The following is a 25,188-nucleotide window of genomic DNA, read 5'->3' as shown; positions in this document are numbered from 1 at the left end:
CAATAGATAAGCAAAGACGAGAATCGAGTCTGTCTGAAGTGATTCAGATCTTGATCCAGATCCAGACTGAAACCCAAACGTCTAACTTGGGTCATGCCACAGCTCTTCTTTTGAGTAATACCGCCCACCACAAGAGGAACAAACAAACATAACTTTCACCGCCATCTAATCTCAACCAGTTTAGACCCAGGCTTGTTTCTTTTTGGAAGATTTAAAAGTTCAAACGTAACACAGTTTAATTCCTGACGCTTTTGGCATCAAAATAATTGAATTGACTGGAGAAAACAGTTAAGAAAAAATATAAAAATACATTTCAACTAGTGAAATATTTATCATCTTTTTTGTATTCTGCAAAAGTCACACGCCAGAAAAACCTGACTCATGTTCTCTTACTCAGCCAAGTTGAGTTTATTTCTAGGTTTATTTTGTAACAATACATAAGACGACTGAAAGTCCTTTTTGCCTGTTGCAGGGCAGGTGAGTTGCACCTTTTCTCAAACGCAGGTGATTGACGCTTGTATGGCAGCAGCAGCAGCTTCTCTGCTGGGCTTATTTGGAGTTTATGTTGTTCTGGAAGCCTTGTGCATACCAAGCCAGAGACTCTGGGGGTTTAAATTTAGCCTTTTTTAAGACGATGCTTCCAAAGCACATACAGCTCTGCTGGCCTGGCACTAAACCACACCAAGGGGAACTGCTTGCACAAGACTCGAAACACTTAAACACCATTTTTATGGGGATGAAGTAGCATTTAAACGTAACCACTGAGTAATATATTAAATTTTCTGGAGCTTAGTGTGTCTGGTAATAGGCAGGGTTAAAAAGTTGACAGATGTTTGGGGGATTTTAAATTAAAAGTGATAGTTGTAGTCAGGTTTAAGTGCTTTTCAACTTATAAAATGCTCCTTACAATAAAATGCTTCTTACAATGAAATCCATCGTAGGAAAATGAACCCTAACCCATTGATTTATCCACATTATACCCACTGCATTCCTTTAAAAGCTTGAAATGCTGAGAAAAATAAAGAAGTAAAACTAACTTTGAGTATTTCCGGATTAGTAGTGTGGCTTAAAGAGATTATTTATTTTATTCTGCATGATTTATGGGACAAGAAATAAAATAAATAATGAGTTAGATAACTTGCTTAAATTATAGTGCAGTGTTACAGTGCAGTGTTTTTAAACATTACCTGCTTCAAAAGTTGTTTAATAATCCAGTTCATGGCATAATTTCCTAAAAATGCATTGCATTCCAACAAGGTGTCAATAGAAGACCAAACCCACAGCATCACAGATCCTCTACCATGTTTATCGATAAACATTTGGAGTTTTTTCTACTTTATGCCACAGCCACTTGGGATGTTTGTAGCTAAAAATAACTCATTTAAATTAATCTGATACATACAAATTGTTCCAGTTAAGTTTCCAAGGTCAGAAAAGTCCTTTTCTTTTCCTGGCACGCCTCCCAAATAACCAGTTCATATGTAAATAGCTGGGATCTGCACTGCAAAAACACAACATTTAACCAAATATTGGTTCTGTTTACTGTAAATAAAACTAACTAAAAAGTAACTTTTCAGCAAGAAATAGGAGCTTGATTTTAGTCAGTTATTCCTTTATATTGGTGAAAAAGTACAAGTTCCACTAGCACTGTTACCTAGCAACGCCAGCCAAGCCTGGCCGTCACCTAGCAACCGTGATGGGATGTAGATATGGATACATTTATGCAAGTAACTGTATTCCTGTGGCGTTTTTCTGAGTTATAAAGATTGATAAATATTAAGAGTTGCAAAGAGGGACTTGCCTCTGTCATACATTAGTAAAAAAACTTCTGATCACTTTTTTAAAGTAAAATATATTTTATAACACGTGTCAAACTCAAGGCCTGTGGGCCAAATTTGGCCCGCCGTAGCTTTTTATGTGGCCCTCTGGATTCTAGACTAAACACTAAGTGAGCTTAAATATTATGTTATCAATCAAGTGAATGCAGTTTGTATCTGTTTTCTGCCAAATTATATTAACCTGTCCCTCCAGTTCATAGAGAATTATCGTTGAAATTCAAACAAAATCAACAAATTGAGCTTAAAAACTGGGAGTTTATTTCTGATTTTTCTCAAAAATTGTCAAAAACTGTCTTACTTGTACTAAACAGCTGCCTCAGCTTTATGTGATGTCAGATTATAGTCCATGATCTATACAGGAAGTAATAAAAAGTTGGATTTATCGTCATAAATGTTGCAAAACAATTTCCAAATTAGTACCACAAACACTTTAATTTTTATTGCAAAAAAATCACTAAATTCTGGAGGGACTGAAAAGATATTCAATACTATCTAATTTTAAGGATTCATTGATATTTTAACAGTTTGTGAACAGATTTTATCAATACATCCTGAAACAACCGGCCCTTTAAGAGCATTCATGATCTGGATTTGGCCCAAAACAAAAATTAGTTTTACACCCCTGCTGTATAATAAACATTAGAAATTCTTATTATTTTACAGAATATTGACAGATTATTTTATCTGGAAGTGTGGAAAGACACTCTTAGATATAAGAAAGAATCTTGAATGGACAGCAGACTTTTTAGAAAGAGTGGAAGAATAAAGGAAACATCCTGTGTGACTCACTGCATCATTATTCCAATACGCTGCATTTCCTTCGTGTCACTCGCTGATGTCCTTGCAAAGTTTGCCTCTCTTGTGGATGTGTCCTAAACCATCAGGTGAAGCTCTCCCAGCTGGACCCAAATGAAATGTGAAGGATTTCCTCTGTATTGATTTAGCAGGCCTGGCTGGCAGAGGACCAGTGTGTGCTCTCAGTCATCTGTAATGAAGGACAGGGAGGCGTCTGCCGGCGCCATCAGTCACAGAAACACATGATTTAACTCTAGCTGGGTTCAACGCAGCAACTTTTAATTTAATTTGTAAATGAAATGTCAGAGGTGTAATGGGGCAAATCCCATTAATTGATCGTTTAAATTATGCAGGACTGGGTAGAATTGTGTTAGCTTAGCATTTCCCCGCAGGAAAAGGGGTGACTTAAGTTTGCATCATGGGATATTTGGATTTCAGTGATGTAACTCCCTACCTATAAAACATGAAGGCGGTATGATGACATTTTTCTCTTTTCAGTTTCCATTCAAATGCTGCAGGAAGAGCTAATTAGTGGCAACATGACCTTTTATGACCTTCCAATATGACACACTGTTTGAATTATTGACTGTAAACTTGTTATGTTTTGTATTTTTACAGTTATTAAATATAAATGTAGCAGGTAAGAAGAAAGTGAGTGGGTGGGTTTCCTTCAGTAATCAATAGAGAGTAAAAGTAAATGCAGCTGTTGGGTTTCTTTTGGTTGATTTTCATTATTGGTCAGTCTTTTTTATTTTGAAACTTTCAGTTGTTAGTAATTTTTCATACATTTGCATAATCTCCTGAAATTAATTGGCAGGATCCCCAGAGATCTTACAGCTTTGTTGGAACTGAATAGATTTTTATTTGTCTTTATTTTTTTCTTCCTGCTTTTGGATTGCTTCATTGGCTCGAAGAGGGGCTGTGTGGGGTAGTTATGAACAGTCAGTATGCTACCTGCAGTAGTTTAAAAACCAGAAGCCCTGCAGAACCTCTGACATCCACTCATGAGTTAGCAGATGTTTCAGTTCAAATATTTTGTCACATGTTGAGTTTTTGGTCAATAGTCTCAATGCGCTGCTTCAAAATGGGCTAATTTGGTTAAGAAAGCTGTTTTGACCTCTACTCAACACATACAGCTACAGTAATCTCATCTCTGGCTCCTGGTAATTATGTTTTCATGTAACTCAAAAATGCTAGGCTAATGTTACCATGTTTTATCTCTGTTTTTATATGACTTATTGATAATTTGGGTCCCATGTGTTTCATTGCAGTTTTGTACAGAGTGAACAAAAATAAAAAGTTATTTTCCAGTTTCTGACCTTGCAGAAATAGTTACTGACTACTGTTTCAGCTCTGTGCATCCATACTGGGATGCTAGCTGCTTGCTACAAACACATATTTGTAAGATTGACGATATAATACATCAGTTTTGCCAGCCATTCACTTGAAAACAGTAGGGATTTTTGCAAAATGGCTGACCAAGTTAGCCTTGACTCCAATATAAATCATTTAAAAATACTTTGAGGCAGGCAACACTTAAATTCGGATCAGTAAATTACTATTTCAGATGGAATATAAGCTAGTTTTACTCAAATGAGTATTTCCCTTTTATTCTCCAAACCATAAATTAACACAATCTGTTTCTTTCTGTGAGTAAGATACTGACTGCTAATAAATAATACATACAACAACTAGGGCTGTATAATTATATCGATTCTACGATATTTATCGATTTTTTTCCACCCTCGGAAGGTATCAATTTTTCATCCATGAGTATCGATAAGTTAAACCATAGGGGCTCATAAACTTATACCGTCTTTTTAACACGTCTGGTTTGTGACGGCGTAGCAGCAAGACTCCGTCTCCCCCAGTCTCACTTTTGTCTTGTGCTTAAAGTGCACGTTATAAACTACACACCAGTTTTTAAATTGTGTTAATAGGCAAAGTAAAACCGGAGTGATGCTAATATAAGTAAACCATATTTTTCCGAAGGTCAGAAATGTCAAAAACCGGCTTTTCTGGTTATGTGAAAGGGAATAATGAGCTTCCAAACGTAAAAAACGAAACGCAACTTTAGATTCCTTTGTTTTTGGAAATCTCAAATCTTCAACAAAAAACGATGGGCTGTATTTTGTTGCTAAGAAACGAAGTAAAGTTGCGCAAGTAACTGTGAAAGAGAAGCGGAACGGAGTAGTAGTAGTAGAAGAGGGGAAACCCACAGCCGCAGTCTGGGCGCAGTGCGGACTGCCATGATGACGATGGCGGATCGATCATTCTTATTAGCAACTGACAAAGAGTATCAGAGACTGAGAGTACGATGAGATCCTGGCAGTTTGAGAGGCAGCTACTCAGAGGTCCAACAGGGGAACGGCGGCGCTGCGCAGCTGCAAGAAGTCGATCACTGCGGGGTGAGGCAGAGCCACTCCCCCAGCAGCTAGTAGTAAACGGCTTACAGCCACGGCTAACTCCGAGAGCCAAGGTAGAAAAACCTTTTTCCTAGAGTCCAAAAGACTTTTTTTACTCCAAAATGCAGCCACACTATGTCCAAAAGAAAAACATAAGTGCAATAATTTGCATATTGAGAGTCTACAGAGGCTGATAATCTCCCCACTCGGCTCACAGATCACTGTTGAAACTTTGAGTTTTATGTCAAATCCACATGAATTAAATGACAGAAACTAATTTTCTCACTGCATCTTTGATTCATTTTGTCCAGCTGTAGACTGTTAGACTCTGTCCAATCAGAGTCAGGTATTGTAGTTGGTGCTTTTAATCAGTTTTTAATAAATTAAATCCAAGTCTATGAAACACAAAATGTCACTAAAATCACTCTGTCCTAATAAAATCTTTCAGAAAATTGTAAAAGTGCATCGAATCGTGTTGAATTGTGTCGTTTGCCAAACATTGTGATACATATTGTATCGTGATCAGAATATCGTATCGTGAGATTATTGTATTGCCACACCTCTAACAACAACAACAAACAAAATGGTACAAGCAGGATACTTTAAGTTGTGGTGAACCGTGGGAGAGAGTAACTCAGCTCAGTTTTTCAGATGCTCTGACTTAGCTGCTACAGAATATGCTGAGGTATAAATATAAATATAAAGTTTCCTTCATGAAACATTAGAGCCTTTAAGTCTTTTTGGGATTTCAAAAGGCACAATGTCACTATGAACAAAGTAGTTTCTGTTAGATGTGAATATCCAGCTATAGGAGCTGTAATCTAGGTGAGACATCTTGTTCTCCTGGATAAACCCACAAATCATTAACAAGTCTTTTAGCTTTTTCACTGACCATTTTATTGCAAACCCTTCAGAAGCATTACATTTTATCCTGCATCTTTTCTTTATTTACTAAGTTACTATCAACAAATAGTAACTTAGTTGTCAAGAAACTGGAGGGACTGATTGATATAATTTGGCAGTAAACAGATTAACTTCTTTTCAGTCCCTCCAGGATTTTGTGATTCGTTTTGTGATTTTTTTGCAATAAAATCAAAGTGTTTGTGGTTCTAATTTGTAAATATTTGAGCTCATTTATGACGTTAAATGTGATTTTTTTATTCCTCGCTGTCTAGATCATGGACTATAACCTGACATTAATTAAAGCTGAGGCAGCTATTTAGTACAAGTAAGAAAGTTTTTGACAATTTTTGAGAAATTTGTTGATTTTGTGTGAATTTCCACAATAATTCTCAAGAACCTGTAGGGACTGATTGATATAATTTGGCAGTTAACAGATAAAAATTGCATTGATTTGATCGATAACATAATATTTAAACTCACTTAGTTAGGCCTATCACAATAATCAATAAATCAATTAATTGCATGATAAATTAAAACAAACTATAATTTCCATTGGCATGATTTATCGTTTATCTCTTTTTCTCTCTTTCTAGCAAAAACTGGAGGATTAAAGTTTTCAGTTTAGTGCTTTGGTCTCAACTAGGACCGTTTTGTTTACAAAGACTTTAGGATTCATTTTATTTGTTGTTTTGTTTATTCATTTTTGATATTTCAAATGTCTTCCAGTTCCAGTGTTTAAATGTTCGTTAGAATTTAAAGTTTACTGATCTTTTAGAACGTGCTCTTGCATTATTATTTTGCCATTACCATTATATTATTTAAAAATGATCTCAAAACAACAATATTATTGTTTATCGCAATAACTGCTGGAACAATTTATCGACCAGCAAAATTCATCATTGTGACAGGGTCACACTTAGTGTTTAGTCTAGAATCTAGTGGGCCACATAAAAAGCTACGGCTGGCCGGATCTGGCCCACGGGCCTTGAGTTTGACACATGCGTACTAAATGATGTATTTTCTGAGGAGGTAATTGTGCAGCACATAAAGTTTGAAACACAAACAGCGCTAACGGTTAGCTGTTTGGCTCTACGCCGGTCGATGTCTTAACTTCTCCTGATCTCGGCTCTTTTTCGCCTCTCACACATAAGCGACTCGTTGAGTCTCTTCACGCAGCATTTCTGCTGAACGATGAAACAGAAACTCACTCAATTGTTTCTTTCTGGTTAGCTGGATGAGTTGCTCCTGCATGCGTGGAGGCTTTCATTATTTAGAGGCAATATGCATGCAAAGTAAGCCCAGAAAATCCAATTAGTTAGGAGGACACCACACAGGCGGCAGCGGAATATAATTTATGTTTTCTAACATGTAGCCTAATGTGTAATGCATTATTCATTTTGACCTGTGCATTTATGCACTTGTACTTACACATACACCTACACAAATAATTCATGCTTATATGTTTGTGCATAAAGAACGACTCTGGCCGCTTATTAGATGCATCCATCCATTAGTTGCCCAAGGTATGATAGATAAGCAGGGCAGAGAAAAATGGCTCTGTTGGCATACGGCATAAAAATGTGAATTATGATTTAAAAATTATATAAAACTCTGCTGCACAAGTACTGATATAAAGGAAAGGGTTGGTTAAAGCTGGAGATCAGTTTGAAATAAATTATTTTTATATAAATAGGGAAGCAGAAGTGAGTTGTTTGTAGAAGGAGCTACAAATTATTTTTTGAATTGTTTAATTTTAGTTGTATTTTTAGCCTATTTTAACATTGCATTCATTGGTCATCTAATTTTAGTGTAAAACAGCTTTTTACACTAAAAGCTGCTTTACTGTTTTATGACACATGATTTGCTTAAATCTCACATATCGTCATTTATGAAATTTTTTCTTTTCATTTAAATATTAATTCCCCTGCTTAAAGTTTAGAAATATGTAAGGAAAACGTCTAAAACAGTGAAAGCAATCGAAAAGCCGTTGAGAATATCGCCCAAGCTTGCTGCATTTGACGACGTTAAATACAGAAAACCAACCAGCAGCTAATAAAAAATGTCCGGCCAAGAAGAAATAAGAAATTTAAAAGTCTGTTGGTCTGTTGTGACAAAATTCATAACTTGGAAAACTGAAATCGTTGCAGAAAGCAGTTGCAGATTATATAATCTGCTCCAATTCTGACCTGCATTGTTACACTGACTCAGCACTCTGTTTCTTCCAAACAGCTGTGGCCCCAAATATGTTTCTGTTTTTCTGAAATGTGCAGTGGTTGTGTAAAACATAGCAGCAGTGAATGGAAGCAGCAGAAAGTCTCGTTTTTCCACACATAATTAATCTGTTTTACCTGACATGATACTGCACCGCATTGATGTAAAAAACGAAATATCTATGATGAGAAATTCGTTTACAGTTGCCAATTTTTACCATATAATTTTACTCTATAATTTTACCTCGGCTATAATGGGAAAATATTGGCTTTCAATCTACTGCGAAGGAATTTTGCAGCTGAAGCAAAAATATTGTGGGTGAAACATGTTGGAGGAACATTTGAAAAGACAGATTAAATAATTCTGTCTGTTACCTAAATTGTTTCTCAATCCTGGAGCAGAAAGTGTTTAGAAAAAAAAGATAGTGAGCTTTTTTACTTTTAAAAAAGTAAAAAAAAACCTCACTTTATCTTTTTTGTTTGTGTTGCCAATGATATAATACAGATATGGAAAGTTTTTTTTGTAAAGAACAGTTGTGCTCTGCTGATTCTTACTCATTTGGGTCCTAGAGAGACTCCACAAAGCCGATTTTTGTGGGAAAATTTATTTTGAAATCATTTATCTGCTTTGTAAACACTATAAAGACTTGTGGGGATTTATTTCTGTTTTTTTTTTTGTTTGTTTGTTTTGCTGTGAAGACTTGTTTGATTTTCTGGATCTCAAACATAATTAAGTTTGCTTTTCACTGTGGTCGGGTTTGGCTTTCATGGATTGATTTTGGCAATTTTGGTGATACTTTGTCAATAAGTGCTGATCTTTTTGAAAAACATTAATTTTTTACACAACTTACCAAAAAATAGAGAGAATTTACTATTTAAACAAAATCTAAACCTTGCACTAAAAAAAATCTGACTTTGTTTTCTGTTTGAAATAACTGCCAGATAATTGCATTTTCTTTGGCAGTTTTATTTTTACTAACTTGATAGAGTTTCTTATAACACTTTCACTACAGTGAACTCAGAAAACAGTTTTTGTGTGGCCTGATTTTCTTCACTTTCTTCCATTTATTGATGTTTTAAAGCAGCAGACTGAAGCACAACCGCAGGATGACAGCTCTGCCGATCGGAACCAACATTATTCTGTTAGAAATGAAAAGTTAGCGTTTTCTCTTAACCTTTTCTGAACATTTTACTGAGAGAATACTTTATTATCCATTGCAGGGAACTGTAAGGGAATACAGATTTATTGTAAGAAACAGGTGATAAGCCAAAAGAAAAGGAGAAATCTTTAACCATTTCTCATTTTCTGCAAATAAAAACTGAATTTTTGCTTGTAAATTCAGAGACATGTTGTCAGTAGTTCATAGAATAAAACAACAATGTTCATTTTACTCAAACAAAGACATATAAAAAGTAAAATAAGAGAAACTGATCATTTTAAGTGGTTTCTTAATTTTTTCCAGAGCTGTATGTTTAGTCTTTGCGGCCACTAAAGGATTTTCTTTCAGGACTACACATCCATCTTTCCATCCACCATGGAGATATTTTTTCACCAAGATGTAAAGTTTTAGTTTGAAATTTTCTAGAAAAGACAATGAAATTTCTGAGCTCCAAAAATTTAAAATATGCTTCAAAAAAAAGAACTGATATTTTTAGATGAATCTCAGAAACATTCTAGAAAAAAAAGAACATTTTTGAGCTCCAAATGTTGAAAATATGATAGAAAAAAAAACTCCCAGAAATGTTTAGATTAATCTCAGAAATGTTCTAGGAAAAAGAGCAAAACATATACCTATAAAAACTAAAATCAGATAAACTGAACTGTTTTAAGTGGTCTCTTAATTTTGTCCAGAGCTCTATGTTTAGTCTTTTGTGACAATTTGACTTTTTAAATGCTAGAAAAGGTTTCACATTCCTATAACTTGTACTCAGAAATGTTCAGTACCTGCAAGAAGTTGCACAAGACAGACTGAATGATTTATATCAAGGGTCTGCAGCTGCAGCTCTGCAAGTGACTTTTTGAATGAAATAACAAGGAAACATTTCATATTTTTAAAATAAAAATACAAAACAAATGTAGGTTGTAGCAGTTTTTTAGTATTTTATGACTTAATTGGATTAAATTCACAAAACAGAATGAGACTAAAAATATCGGCAGTATTTTATAATAAAAATGTTTCTTGTCATTATGTTGAACAACAATAAATTACAACATATTTCCCACTGTAGGAATATATATGTTGTTTGTTTTAAAAAAGTCTTACATTTTAGTTAGCTGAACTGAAAGAAAGAGTGGCTTTTTCTGATTGTAAAGCTTACAGACACAGCTTACAGGATATTCATGGTTTAGAGCGGCCTAGTCAAATCCAAATCCCAAATCCAATTGACACTGAAAATTGATATTCAGATTCTCTCCGTTCAGTCTGAGTTTGAACTCAAAATGTCAAACAATTTAACAATAATGTAGCAGTAATGTGTTATTTTTTAAGTTTAATTTGTTTAAATGTTAATTTTTTTCAAACCTAAGTTGATTTTCTGTTTGTTTTTTTAATGAGTTTTTTGGTCCACTGTGATCATGCATTTTGTGAAAATGAAACAAACACTGTAAAATCGCAAAGCTGAGGTTGTGCTGAAAATAACAATGACAAAAAAGGCAAGGTAAATAGTTTTGAAGGTGACAATATAAGAATAAATTCAAAATTAGACCCCAGACCTTACAGAGTTAGCAATACTATGTCAATAACATGTTATTTTTTAAGTTTAACTAGTATAAATACTAATGTTTTCCAACCTAAGTTGATTTTTCTCCTCCAGCAGAAAAAGTCCTTTCTATGACAACATTTCTATGACAACATTTGCAGCTCTAATGCAGATGATCAGGCTCTTGTTTTCACACATCTACACAGTATCTGCTTCTCTCTAAATGTTGTTAGCAAAGCTTCACTAAAAACACCCAGCTAAGGCCGTATACTTAGCACCCCGCCTGACATTTATGAGAAACACGACTCCCGTCAAGCCAGACCAGTTTAAACAGACTGCACTCGAAGACGGTGTGAACAAGGAGACACATTTTCTGGAATTCTTCTAATTAATTTGGATTTCAAACATGTCTTCTGTCTTTCAAAAAAACTCAACAAGCGTTGCTCTCTCAAGTATATCGAGAAGCAAGTGCGTCAAAATAGCAGCAACAGATTCAACTTTTCTCAAGTTCACATTGGTGGCAGCGGCGGGTGAATTGTAGGAGTTTATTTGGCACGCAGGAGCATCGGGAGAGATCTCGGGTTTCGTTCGGTGGATGCATCAGGTCTCACACACACACACACACCTGCTGCTGTCACACACACGCTGGTTATCTAGCACAAAGATGAACAGGAAGAACAAACAGGATGAGAAATACTTGTGGTTTATTCTGGAGGGTCAACACACCCAAAAGCGCCAAGAGAAACCAAACGGTTGCGAAAGAAACCAGCATATTTTCCTGTTCTCGCTGTGTTATAACACTGATGTTGGTGCAGACATGTTGAAGACGGGTGGGAGAGGCCAGGGTCAAGTTCCCCCCTCTGCACACATCCACCCAACCCTCACTTACCTCCTCCTACCAGAGCCCTATACATAGTAATGAAGCTGCTTCTTATCTGTCTAGCTGTCTAGCAGATGGTCACTCTGCTGTCGCAAAGATCGCTGTGCTTCAGCGTCTCCAGATTCTCTGGCTTGGACCCAAGTCAGGAGTGCAGAGGCAGAAACTGTGTCAAAATGTCAGCCACACATGGCCGCTTCATTAGAACCTGAACCTTTTTTTATTGGTGATAAGACCCGTGAAAAATCTGTCAAATATGATTCTATTTATTGGCCGCTATGTCGGCCGTTTCTGCTTACTCGTCATCTTTCCGTCTAGACAGCGTTCGGTCTAAACTTATAAACACAATATAAAGTGTTCCTGTTTTTTTTGTCTTGTAGATGTTGCAAGATACAACTTAGCTGAGTCTGAAGTTAGCATCCAAAGCCGGGAGTTTAAGTCAAAGTAAAGCGTTTGGAGTCAGACTGAACACTTCTGCTTGAAGTTTATATTATAAATGTACGCAAAACTTTCACGTTATTCTGCTAATGTTAAAAAAACACAGTTTCGCAATTGCTGTGTTTCCGTTAAATAAATGCAATTGAAGTCACGTGTGAATAAGCTGGTTATTAAGAAATTAGTGCTGAGATATGTATAAAAATACTAGCGTTCATGCTAGCACTCATAACTTTTGATCAAAAACATGTTTTGCAAATGATCATGTTTTCATTAAGCAAATTTATTTTAGTAATTCAAATTTGTGCAATTTTATGGACAGTGGAAACACAGGCAGAGAAACTGAACATTTTAAAGTGTTTTCAGTGTTTCTTTATCCCATAGAGCAGCGGGATAAAACTCATAAAACTCAAACTCCTTTTCGTTTTGGGCCAAATCCAGATCATAAATGCTCTTAAAGGGCCAGTTGTGCCAGAATGTATTGATAAAACCTGTTCACAAACTGTTAAAATATCAATGAATCCTTAAAATTAAATATTATTGGGCGTGCTGTGGTGGCTCAGGGTGTTAGCACGCCCCACGTTTGGAGGCCTTAGTCCTCAACGCGGACGTCGCGGGTTCGACTCCCGGTCCCGGCGACCTTTGCCGCATGTCTTCCCCCCTCTCCTCACCCTCCTTCCTGTCTGCCTACTGTCTAAAAAATACGAGCCACTAGCGCCGCAAAAACTCTTCGGAGAAAAAAAATTAAATATTGTTATTGAGCATATTTTCAGTCCACTAGGATTTTCTGATACTTTTTTCTATAAAAATCAAAGTGTTTGGAAATTTTTGCGATATTTGAGCTTCTTTATGATGGTAAATGTGAATTTTTATTACTCACTGTACAGATCATGGACTATAATCTGACATCAGTTAAAGCTGAGGCAGCTGTTTAGTACAAGTAAGAAAGTTTTTGACAATTTTTGAGAAAAATCTGCAATAAACTCCTAGTTTTTGCTCAATTTGTTGATTTTGTATGAATTTCCATGATAATTCCCAAGAAACTGGAGGAACTGATTGATATAATTTTACAATAAACAGATAAAAACTGCATTGATTTGGTTGATAACATAATATTTAAGCTCACTTAGTGTTTAGTCAAGAATCTAGAGGGCCACATAAAAAGCTACGGCGGGCCAGAGTTGGCCCACGGCCCTTAAGTTTGACACATGTGGGTCAGACAGTATGCTGAAGCCACAGAAATGCTAACTACCAAGTTTTGTTGTGGTTAGAAAGAAACCACGTTATAATTTATTGAAATATAAGTTGCGTTTGATTTTTCTGTTGGAGCATTAAGGTTTAGTTGTAACATTTTAAACCAGCGGGACTCAACCGCTGCTGTTTTACAGGAACACGCTGACAAATAGAGGTTGTGCATAACTGTGTTTTAATGAGGTGGAAAATGCCAAAAGTGCCAATAAACAATTCATACTTGCAATTTTTTCTGCTTCTGATATTGAAGTTTGAGCTGCTCAGCGACCTCTAACCTCAGGCGGTGTTCATTTTGTTTCTCTGGGTTGAAGACTGCAGTGCGCCAATATTCTCTCTGAACCCCAGGATTCACTGTCTCTGTTTTGCTCCAATATTTAGAGGTGAACAGCTTTTGTTGAGGAAATCAAATACTTCAAAAACAAAGTTTTTCTGCTATTGCTGAGTTTAAACATTTCAGGCTTCTGGATAAATCACCAGAGTTATACTGGTTTAAAAAAATGTTGCCATCTTGTTTGGAAAGCGCTATCTCTGAAAGTAGAAGATATGAAAGAAGTTTTGTTTTATGTTGAACAGCAATTTACAAAAAAATTTACAGAAAAAGGATTGGGGATCTACAAAAATTTAAGCTAAACTGTCAAGAAGAATAAAAATGATTTATGGTTTTTATACTCAAAATGTTTGTCAGTCATTACTTTCTAGAACGCAGATGTCAAACTCAAGGTCCGTGGGCCAAATCCGGCCCGCCATAGCGTTATATTTGGCCCTCTAGATTCTAGACTAAACACTGAGTGAGCTTTAATGTCATGTTATCTATCAAATCAATGCAGTTTTTATCTGCTTACTGCCAAATTATATCAATCAGTCCCTCCAGTTTCTTGAGAATTATGAAAATTCACACAAAATCAACAAATTATTAGTTTTGCAGATTTTCTCATAAATTGTCAAAAACTTTCTTACTTGAACTAAACAGCTGCCTCAGCTTTAATTGATGTCAGATTATAGTCCATAATCTATACAGCGAGTAATAAAAAATCACATTTACTGTCATAAATAAGCTCAAATATTTCCTAATTTGTACCACAAACACTTTGATTTTTATTGCAAAAAATCATTAAAAAAAATCATGAAATCCTGGAGGGACTGAAAAGATGTTCAATAGTCTTTAATTTTGAGAATTCATTGATATTTTAACAGTTTGTGAACAGGTTTTTATCAATACATTCTGGCACAACCGGCCCTTTAAGAGGATTCATGATTTAGATTTGGCCCAAAACAAAACAGAATTTGTCACCGCTGAACTTCAAAGTTTTATCACTTAAAGTTTTGCACAAATAAATACTGAAAAAATTCCTTAATTCTTTGCAAAATAGTTTCAGATTACACGAAGAGTGTCTGTGAACCTTAATCTTCAATTCTTGCCACAGATTCTCAATTGGATTTAGATCTAGACTTTGATTAGGCCATTATATTGCACAAATATACTTTGAGCTAAAACTGTTGTGTCATAGTCCAGTGAAAAGGTTTAGATTTTATAGATACTTTAAAATCATGTTCTGTTATCAGGGGTGTTCAAAGTGTGGCCCGGGGGCCATTTTGAGGTCTTGGACTGATTTGTTTTGGGCCCCAACTGCAGTTCAAGAATCATACAGATTTGTTTATCAAACTTTTTTGTTTTTAATCAGAGTGAAATTATTACTCACATAATTTTCTTAAGTACAACACAAAGTACTCGTCTTTTTCAAGAAAAGCACGTATATCCAGAGATTTTTTCAAATCAGCTTTTATTTTGTTTCTTTCACTTGGCTGAGCGTAGCAACCTTTTTGAAAGAAAGTGACCTAAATTCTGTCATTATAACTCTGTATAAATTTGTTTTTTAACGTACCAAATTATTTTTATGCTTTGTGAATAATATCCCTTTTCTACAAAAACAAAATCAGACTACTTCACTTGCTTGATTTTATTTTTTTATTTTTTCCCCCATCGCTTTTAACTCAACAGAAAGTTTGTGCACCCCTGATCTAAGTCCTACTTCTGATCTGTACAGGATGTTTTAATCTTTATATGTCCAAAATTATTACATTTGAATTGAAAATAGGATTTGCAATTACATTCTCAGTTGGGTTTCAAAAATAAACAGCAAATATTTAAACATAAAAACAAGTGAGAAAGAAAACTGCACTAGTTGGAAGGCTTTCAGATGAATTTTGTGACATTTTATTCTGTAACTTTAAAACTATTTAAAAGCCAAACGGCCTGTCTCATGTCTTTATATGTAAAAACCTGGAGCTGGTTCGCATGCAGGCATAAAGATAGTTTGTTGAGTAGCGATGCCAGAGCCTGCTGGATCATAAGGCCTCCAGAATGTCAAACAGCCAAATAGAAAGAGATTTATTTACTTGATTTTAATGAAGTGTGAAGCCTTTGGTCTCTCAGCTGACTGGATGAAGTTTCTGCATCCTGAAACAACAAACCGGTTCTGCAAACTTTTTGACTTCCCTCTTGTAATCTTTAGATTTTCTAAATCAAACCAGAAATATGTCCAACTTTGCATTCGCTTCTAATTTTCCACCTTTAGAACCGGTCAGCCGCTGTTTTAAACATTTTCAGGAGCATTTATCGCCGTTTCTGTCTAAATCTGTGTGTGGGATGTAAGTTGGCTGGAGACACACACACATGCGCATGCCCACATGAAGAAAATCAATAAGTGTGTGTGTTGGTTGCTTAGAGCCTGACCTGCTGCAGCCCGACAGAATCAGATGTTCTATTGTTGGCTGGACTGATTGAGTCGAGACTTTTTTCTTCCCCTCCTGGTCTTAGAAATAATATTCTGTTATTGATTAACATACTGTAGTTATTTGTCTTTCCCACTGGTGCATTTGTTGCTATGAATGTAATTACAAATTTGTGGTTCTCACCCCATAAATAATGCAAATCAAAGGAGTTTTCTTTCCAATAATTGTCTCTTTCTTTCTTTTCACCACAAATTAGTAAACATGACGGTGGACTAGGGTTGTTGTAGTCAGAAAAAAGGAGAAAATCACTTAAAAAGTACCAAATTTTTGACTTTTGAAAGTCAGAAATTTCCTATTTTTTTTCTAGAAAATGTTTAATATGAATCTAAAAATTTCCAAGTTGTTACTAGCAAATTTTCAAGTTTTGAAAGTCTGAAATTTCCCAGTTTTACCAGAACATTTTGCTTTGCTTTGAAAGTCAGACATTTCTAGGTCTTTTCAAGAAGATTTTGGAGATTAATTTCCAAATTTCCAAGTTGTTTCCAGCAATTTTTTTAATTTTGAAGGTTTTTTCTGAAACCATTACCGCGACTCACTAAATGCGACGGCAGACTATGGTCATTGTAGATTGAAAAAATGGAGGAGAAAATCACTTAAAAAGTCCAAAATCTTTGACTTTTAAAAGTCAGGAATTTCCAAGTTTTTCTAGTAAATTTCTGAGATTAATCTAAAATTTCCAAGTTGTTTCAAGCAAATGTTCAAGTTTTGAAGGATTTTTTTTGAAACCTTCATTGCCGATGTAGACAGACAGGAAGGAGAAGAAAATCGTTTAAAAAGTAGAACATTTTTGACTTTTGAAATGTCCAAGTTTTTTCTAGTAAATTTCTGAGATTAATCTCAAAATTTCCAAGTTGTTTCTAGCACATTTTCAGGTTTTGAAACTCAGAAAGTCTTTTGTAGAAAATTTGAGAGATTAATCTCAAAATCTTTGAGTGTTTTGCTGGAAACGTACTCCTCCAATTTTAATTTTTTCTACCTACAATGGCCCTCGGCCTCCACTGTCGTATATTAAATGCAAGATGAAGTAGTTGTCATACTTTTCTAACTTCTCCATCAGGGAGGCATGTTGTTTATCTCCGTTCGGTCGCTATCGGAACATTATTGGCATTAACACTCCTGTCTCTCCCTGGCAGGACGATGAGGTGGTGCTCCAGAGCGTGGCCACCATCCAGAAGGAGCATCGCAAATTCTGCCTGGCCGCGGAGGGACTCGGAAACCGCCTGTGTTACTTGGAACCCACCTCTGAAGCCAAGGTGGGAACGGCGCACAGCTTTGTGTAAACTTAGATGATTTTATAGAGAAATGTTGTCAATAGAAGCTGATACAGCTGGAGAAAATGTGTGAGAATCCTGTTTTATTGCAGTAGTAGAGTTTCACTTTGGAAAATTCAACACAGAATCTGAGAACGTCAGTTTTCTTCAATGCAGTTTCACAAAGTTGGTATTTAAATGTAGCTCAGGAGATAGTATGGAACTAAATTGGGGCCATAAAGTTTGTTCTAAAGTAAAAGAAAAAAGTTATCATGTCATTAATTATTAAAGTAAAAATGTAATGCTGTAATGCAAATCATAGGGATTTTCTTCCCAATAATCAACTCTTTTTTCTTCTGAAACCTTCACTGCAACTCAGTAAATATGACAGCGTACTAGGACCATCACAGAAAGAAAAAAAAGGAGAAAATCGCTTTAAAAGTTGAACATTTTTGACTTTTGAAACTCAGAAATGTCCTAATTTTTTCTAGAAAATTTGTGAGATTAGTTTGAAAATATCCAAGTTGTTTCTGGCAGACTTTTGAGTTTTGAAAGTGAGAAATTAAGTCAAGTGTGAAATTAATCTCAAAATATCTGAATGTTTTGGCAGGAATTTACTCCTACTTTTTATTTTTTCTCTCTACAATGACCCAAATACATCATCGTATGTTAAATGGAAGATGAAGTAGTTGTCATACTTTTCTAAATTCTTGGTTTCTATCTGAACATTATGAGCACTAACACTCTTCTCCCTCTCCAATAATTGCTGATTTTTTCTGAAATCTCCACCATAACACAGTAAGTATTACAGCAAAAACAACAAAGAACAACATGAAAAATCACTTTGACACCCCTCCATAAGGTTACTCATCTTCTTTTCAGTTTCAAACTTTTTTTTCTTCTTTCAATCAAACTTTGTGGCACCAATTTAGCTCCATAACAATCCCTCTCTGGAGCCGTTTGTGTTGCATTTCTACGACGGCATGTTTACTGTCCAGCAGGAATCTTTGCACACAGTCTTTACATGTCGGGGTGATAATCTCACGATCGTAAACCTCTCCGCCGCCAACACGCTCTTTATGAGCTGTGTGCACTCCGACACGTTCGGCAGGATTTAGAGGCGCCACAAAACAAAAGGAGCTCTAAGTGGGTTTTGAATTTATTTTAAAAATTGATTTAGAAGCCTGAAAACATGTTGAGGAAAGCTGAAGCTTCTTTGACCTTTGAGTTTTTCTTTTTGTTTTTTGTGTTACGTCTTTTGCGTCTTTTGGACACAAAAATGCTTAAATATTGCTAGAGAAATGTTACTAGTATATGGCTTTAAGTTATTTTGAAAGGCATAAGATTCCAAAATACACAATCTGGCCAGATTTAATGCTGTTTGTTGCAACGCAAGTATGCAAAGATGAAATGAATTAAACTAACAATTTTGAAGCTAATGGATTTAAGTTGGATCTCCAAAAGGTTAAAATGACTTAGTTTTCTTTGAATTATTGTGTTTTATTTTGAAAGTAAATTTGTCTGTGTGTCACTTCCTGGCTGTCCTGCTTGTTCAGTTTAATTGTTTACACTTGTGTCTCGTTACTTTTTAGCTTCTCTCCTCTCAGTTTGTCAGATTTCCTGATCTGTTTTTGCTCCCAGCTTCTAGTGAGTCATTTACGTTTACTGGATTTTACTTTCTTTATTTTTTTCATATATTTTTTTAAAAAATTGTGATTCTCACAGTGTCATTTTTAGGTTGCTATTGCACCTAATGAAAGTGTTTTAACTAGACTGTTGACATACGGCAGTTTTAAAACCCTGTCTTGCATGAAGACTTTGCATAGAAGGGAAATATTTACCAAAATTTAACTTTAAAGCGTAAAATTCACATCTGTTCTATAGTACCTCTATACCAAAATAACTCAGCTAATTGGATACATTAATACAGACTTTTTTGCATTATCAAGCTTAGTTTTAGTGATTTGGAAATGTTGTAACTCTACATTCATCACTGAATGTTTATTTTAAGCTCTTTCTTTGTCATACTGTCAAAGTTTGTTAATCTTTTTCTCTAATTTCTGAGCTTATATCTCCATAAATACCACCACACTTGCCTTTTATTAAAATATCTGAATAAAAAAGTTTTTCTCTTTTCTCTGAGTTTAACTTCTAGACACAAGTTTCCCTCTGAGTTTCTTCAGCTTCATGTTTTAGTGATTCCTTCCTTCATACAGCTGTGTGACTAGTTTGACCTTTTGAACTGATGGAGCTTTTTTATGTTAATTCCCTTTTAAAATACATATGTAAGAGAAGAAAAACATCAAGAATGTGCAGACCAAGGTGACTGGGATAGAATAATATGGTTATAGACAGTTAGACTGATCATATGACGTCTTTATCTAGTTCAGGAGTGTCAAACTCATTTTTGTTTTGGGCCAAATCAAGACCTTAAAGGGCCAGTTGTGCCAGAATGTATCGATAAAACCTGTTCACAAGCTGTTAAAATATCAATGAATCCTTAAAATTAAATATACTGCTCAAAAAAATAAAGGGAACACTTTAAGTGTTAAACACCTGTTTAAGTGTTCCCTTTATTTTTTTGAGCAGTGTATTATTGAACATCTTTTCAGTCCCTCCAGGATTTTGTGATTCGTTTTGTGATTTTTTGGAATAAAAATCAAAGTGTTTGTGCTACTAATTTGGAAATATTTGCACTTATTCATGACTTTAAATGTGGTTTTTTTATTACTTGCTGTATAGATCATGGACTATAATCTGACATCAATTAAAGCTGAGGCAAGTACAAGTATGTACTTGTAGTTAGTACAAGTAAGAAAGTTTTTGACAATTTTTGAGAAAAATCAGCAATAAACTCCCAGTTTTTAGCTCAGTTTGTTGATTTTGTGTGAATTTCCACTATAATTCTCAAGGAACTGGAGGAACTGATTGATATAATTTGGCAGTAAACAGATAAAAACTGCATTGACTTGATTGATAACATAATATTTAAGCTCATTTAGTGTTTAGTCTAGAATCTAGACGGCCACATAAAAAGCTACAGCGGGCCGGATTTGGCCCACGGGCCTTGAGTTTGACACATTTGATCTAGAACTAGAGCTACTGTCTTGTAAGTTTAGTGAACATTTTAGAAGAAATGTTGTTATAAAAACACAGATGTGACAAATTGCATTCCAAACATGTTTTAAAGATAATTTTGTCTTTGCAGATTGAACATCAAATAACCAGAAAAAACAAAAATATGCATTTGTTCGGATGTTTCCATCACAGCAAGTAGGAAATCTGAGTTACCGTAGTTAATGCAGCAGAAAAATCTGAATCGTTCAAACAGTTTTTAATTAAATATTGTTTTGTATGATGTTCGCGCCAGCTAACAAAACCCATATTGTACTTAATATTTATAATTACTCAATTAACTTTAACTTGTAATGTAAAATATTGCAAAGCTTAGGGAAAATAATGTATTGTTTTCCAACTGTATTACATAAAGTTCAGAAAGCCAAATTTTCCCTAATGCAGCACTGCCAATTTTCTAATCATAGTCTAAAGAAATCTGTTTGCATTCCTTATTTTATACCTTTTTAAATTGATCTTGTTTACAGTATAATTAATTTATACTGTGGTAAAGTATTGTTGCATTTTGACCAGTATAATCTATTATTATTTATATATGTATAATTATGCTTTAATAAATCACCAAACCCTGTTTGTTGATCATAAATTTAGTAGCTTTTAACCAGTTTTTAGTTTTTGTTATTCACAGACGATGTTTTCTGTCTAGGTCACTCCATGCATATCAGATACCACCCGTATAAATTTTGAATTTTAAATCCTAAAAGTGTTTCTAAAATAGTTTTACTCTAAAGTATTGGGTCTCAGATTTAACCAAGTATTTTTATATCGGATAAAGGAGAAAGGCGAGAAGCTGCTGTTTTCCTTCTGCAGCCCCAAACGCAACATAAGAAGAAATTCAAGAAACAGAAAACTTTGTTTCTACTTAACCGTGGAGCAATGATGTGTTTTTCATTACTCATATAATGAATGTGTGATTTGATTTGCCCTCCGTTTGCCTTTCTGCCCCTCTGTCCTGCAGTATGTTCCTCCAGACATGTGCATTTGTAACTTTGTGCTGGAGCAGTCGCTGTCGGTCCGCGCCCTGCAGGAGATGCTGGCTAACACTGGAGCGAGCAGCGAAGGGGTGAGTACGTTCTTCAAACCTCTGCTTTATGCGCAGCGTCCAGTGACCTTTAACCTTTCCACATTTTCTCCTGGTACGACCACAAATTTAAATAAAAGTAAAGTGGTGGAAATATTGCAAAGTTTAGGGAAAATAATGCATTGTTTTCCAACTGTATTACATAAAGTTCTGAAAAGTGTGGTGTGCACATGTTTTCAGCCAAATTTACCCTAACACCCCTAATTAGAATATAGCATATAGTAGCGCCTGCAGCTGTACAGCTGTACCCACTGAGCACACCTTGAGATTTTCCTTTGAGTAGTTATGGGATTTTTTATTATCTAATCTCTTTACGATCAACAAAATTGCGGAGAAAAAAGGACTTTTGTGTGAAAACGTCTGGTACGTAGCGGACATCTGTGTGAGTCTGGGGGGTTAGTATGTCTTACACCTAAGTGTTATTAGTCAGTCTCTTTTTGTTTATTTTCTTTCAAAAATATTTTTAATATATGATGTTTTTCAATACTTTATTGTATCTAAACCATTCTTTTAATCTTTTATTTGTTGCTTAGTCTTTAAACCTGCACATGACATTATGTGTAATGTTCTCTAAAGATTTGAATCAAATGGAAAGGATAATAAAAAATTCAATAAACATCAGATAAACAATGCAAGTTTTTATGAATTTACTGAAATATCCAGCAGACAGGAACTACTGTTTGCCAAACCTCTCAAATAACTCCTTAGAAACCACGTTGTTGGTGCTTAAATACAGTTTTCTGCTTGTTAGACTGTATATTTGATATTTTACATTAAATCTGCTAAAGAAATTGGAACAAAATGTCTTCAATTCAGTTTTCTTATAAAATGCAAATGGAAAAAAACAGTATCATCATAAGATACCTTAAAAGATGAATGAATAAAACAAGTCTTGGTCCAAATTCAGTTAATCTCAGTCCAATAATGTAGATGCAGATTGTATCTTTAATGCTTTTTGATAAAGTATTAATTAGGGAAGTTCATGTGATTTTCTTTTGGGAATCCTTCAACCTAAACAAGCATGTGGCTACAGTGGAGAGAAACCAATCTCTCTTAACAGCCAACTTCCAAAGAAAACCTTTTAAAGATATTTAAAAAGCCTGAAGACTATGGGGAAATTTTCCTGCCATAATTCAAGAGCACACATTTTCAGTTTGAAAGCAGGGTTTCATGTCTTTCGTTTTTAAACTTTAAATACTTGTGCTTACATTTTCAGTCTAAAAGCAGGATTTCATGTCTTGGTTTTAAACTTTAAATACTCGTGCTTACATTTTCAGTTTGAAAGCAGGATTTCATGTCTTTCTTCTCAAAACTTGTAATGTTTGTACTCCAAACTTCTGCTCTCTTTCAAATATTCATTCTGCTCTCTCAAACTTTTCTCCTTGCGCTCAAAACTTGTCTCTGCTTGTATCAAACCTCTCTGCTTGCTTGTGAAACATTTCCTGCTCACTTGGAACAAAGAAGTACCGTCGCTTGGCAACCTCTCAGCCAATAGAATGCAAGTGTTCTACTGCATTCTATTGGCTACTATCAATTGTAGCAACCTGCGCCGCCCACTGTCTATATCTTTCTATATATATTTCTATATAGATAGAATAGATTTATATTCTATTTAGATATAGATAGATTTCTATCTATATTCTTATATAGATAGAAAGATTCAGATCGAAAATGTGTTATTGTGGCAGAAAAATTCCCCCCATAGAAGACAATCTGTTCATGAGTAGAAAAAACTTGAAATAGAAAAATTAACTAATTGGATTTAGACATTTTTAACAGTGCTGTCCCTCTAGTTTACATTTTTTGCATAAAGTATGAATAATTATCATTCAGCGGATGAAAACTTGCTTTTATGTACTTGTAGTCAACATATTCTCTACATTATTTAAGGCTTCCCAAAGCATTTTGAAAGGTTTTGATAAATTAAAACTCACTAAGTTCAAAACAAATGAGGGAAATATTGTTTTGGGTTCACTGTTGCACCGTCTGCATCCTTGGTTTAAACTGAAAAGCCCGTTTCTCTCGGATCCTGTGGATTCTCTGCTCTTCCCACAGAAGTGCGATTGAAAACAATGAACTTCCTACTGTTAAATGTGTTGTGTGAAAGTTCTATTTGCTTAGAAAAATTTAGTGAAAACCAGTTAAAGTCGGTAATACATTACACCTTTTGTATAATGCTAAACAGTTCTATAAAAACACTGATATTATCTGATTAATTAGTTGCTGCTTTATTGTTTTAGATTAAATGAGTTTGCTTTGATTAGGCAGATGAATAGACTGCTTTATTTTCCCAACCACAAATATTTACAATCAGCCAAATTGCTCTTTCTTGTAGATGAAAAGAAAGGATAATTTATTACTTTGCACAGAAACAGGTGGGGAAGGGGGGAGGCTCATATACAGCTCTAGAAAAAAAAGTAAGAGACCACTTAAAATGATCAGTTTCTCTGATTTTACTTTTTATAGGAATATGTTTGAGTAAAATGAATATTGTTCTTTTATTCTATGAGATACTGACAACATGTCTGAAATTACAAAAAAAATTTATTAGCAGAAGATAACAAAAAAGATGCAGTGCTTTCAGATCTCAAAATAATCCAAAGAAAGCAAATTTATATTCATTTAGAAGCAACAACACTAATGTTTTAACTCAGGAAGAGTTCAGAAATTAATATCTTGTGGAATAACCAGAAGGTTTTCAATGGGGTTCACTGCAGTGGCCTCTTCAATTTCTCCAGAGCTATAGTTAAAAAAATCTAAAATAAAATCTTTAAATAGAAAATGTATGATTGAAATGAAGGCTGAAGTCATGAGATGGGAATTAGTTTGGTAATCTCTTTCTTTTAAATTTAAAAACAAAGAGAAAACAATGCTTACTTCTTATACGAGCTGATATTATTTGGAATACGCTGCTTGGTATTGCTTGAAGAAGAAAAAAAAGAAATCACATTTCCTAGTGGATACACGTGGTCTGATTCAATTTATAAAGCAATCCCCCCAAATAACCCCAAATTGTTATTGGATATTTTAACGAGACCACTGGTATTCTAGGAATAAATCGGCTAAATCAGCAAACGTTGTTGTGAAACACAGATGTGGACAGTACAGCACTGTAATTGGGTACAAAAACAAAAACAACCCTGCAATATTTTCACACGAAAAGAAAAGTTGCAGGCTGTTCTGGGTTACAGTAACCACATTTGTCCTTTCATGCACAACATCGCCCTCTGGCACAGACAGTTCTTTAAGTATCTTATTTTGTGCGGCGCTTCGCCGGGGAGTTAGGCCTGCATTGTTATTAGCCTGGGTAGCAGATTTGTTTTGTGCTCCACAGTGCAACATTGTTGGCTGGCCTTGTTTGGCAAGACAACATGATGTTGGCTGGAATACAAACTCTCTGATAGCAAGGCTAATAAATCAGCTCCCCCAGTTTCCACTGTAAGGCCCCATTTCTACCCTTTTGCTGCTCAGACTGGTGTAATCGACTGCCGTACATCCCAGTAACACATTCTTCT

At 35.0% G+C, this 25,188-nt stretch overlaps 1 protein-coding gene across 4 annotated transcripts in view; it reads left to right on the top strand.

The window, feature by feature from the left end:
* The window catches only part of ryr3 (ryanodine receptor 3), a 136,668-nt gene that overhangs the window by 3,678 nt on the left and 107,802 nt on the right, over positions 1 to 25,188 (top strand). For all 4 annotated transcript variants that reach the window (XM_032584478.1, XM_032584481.1, XM_032584480.1 and 1 more), the window contains exons 2-3: positions 17,341 to 17,460; positions 21,551 to 21,655. In XM_032584478.1, the coding sequence (XP_032440369.1) occupies positions 17,341 to 17,460; positions 21,551 to 21,655 (225 nt within the window). The remainder of the gene's footprint in view (positions 1 to 17,340; positions 17,461 to 21,550; positions 21,656 to 25,188) is intronic.

This window comes from Xiphophorus hellerii, chromosome 15, assembly GCF_003331165.1.
Source record: "Xiphophorus hellerii strain 12219 chromosome 15, Xiphophorus_hellerii-4.1, whole genome shotgun sequence".
Lineage (NCBI taxonomy): Eukaryota > Metazoa > Chordata > Actinopteri > Cyprinodontiformes > Poeciliidae > Xiphophorus > Xiphophorus hellerii.
The sequence above is the reverse complement of the archived record's forward strand: the minus strand, read 5'-3'. Positions and strand labels throughout refer to the sequence as shown.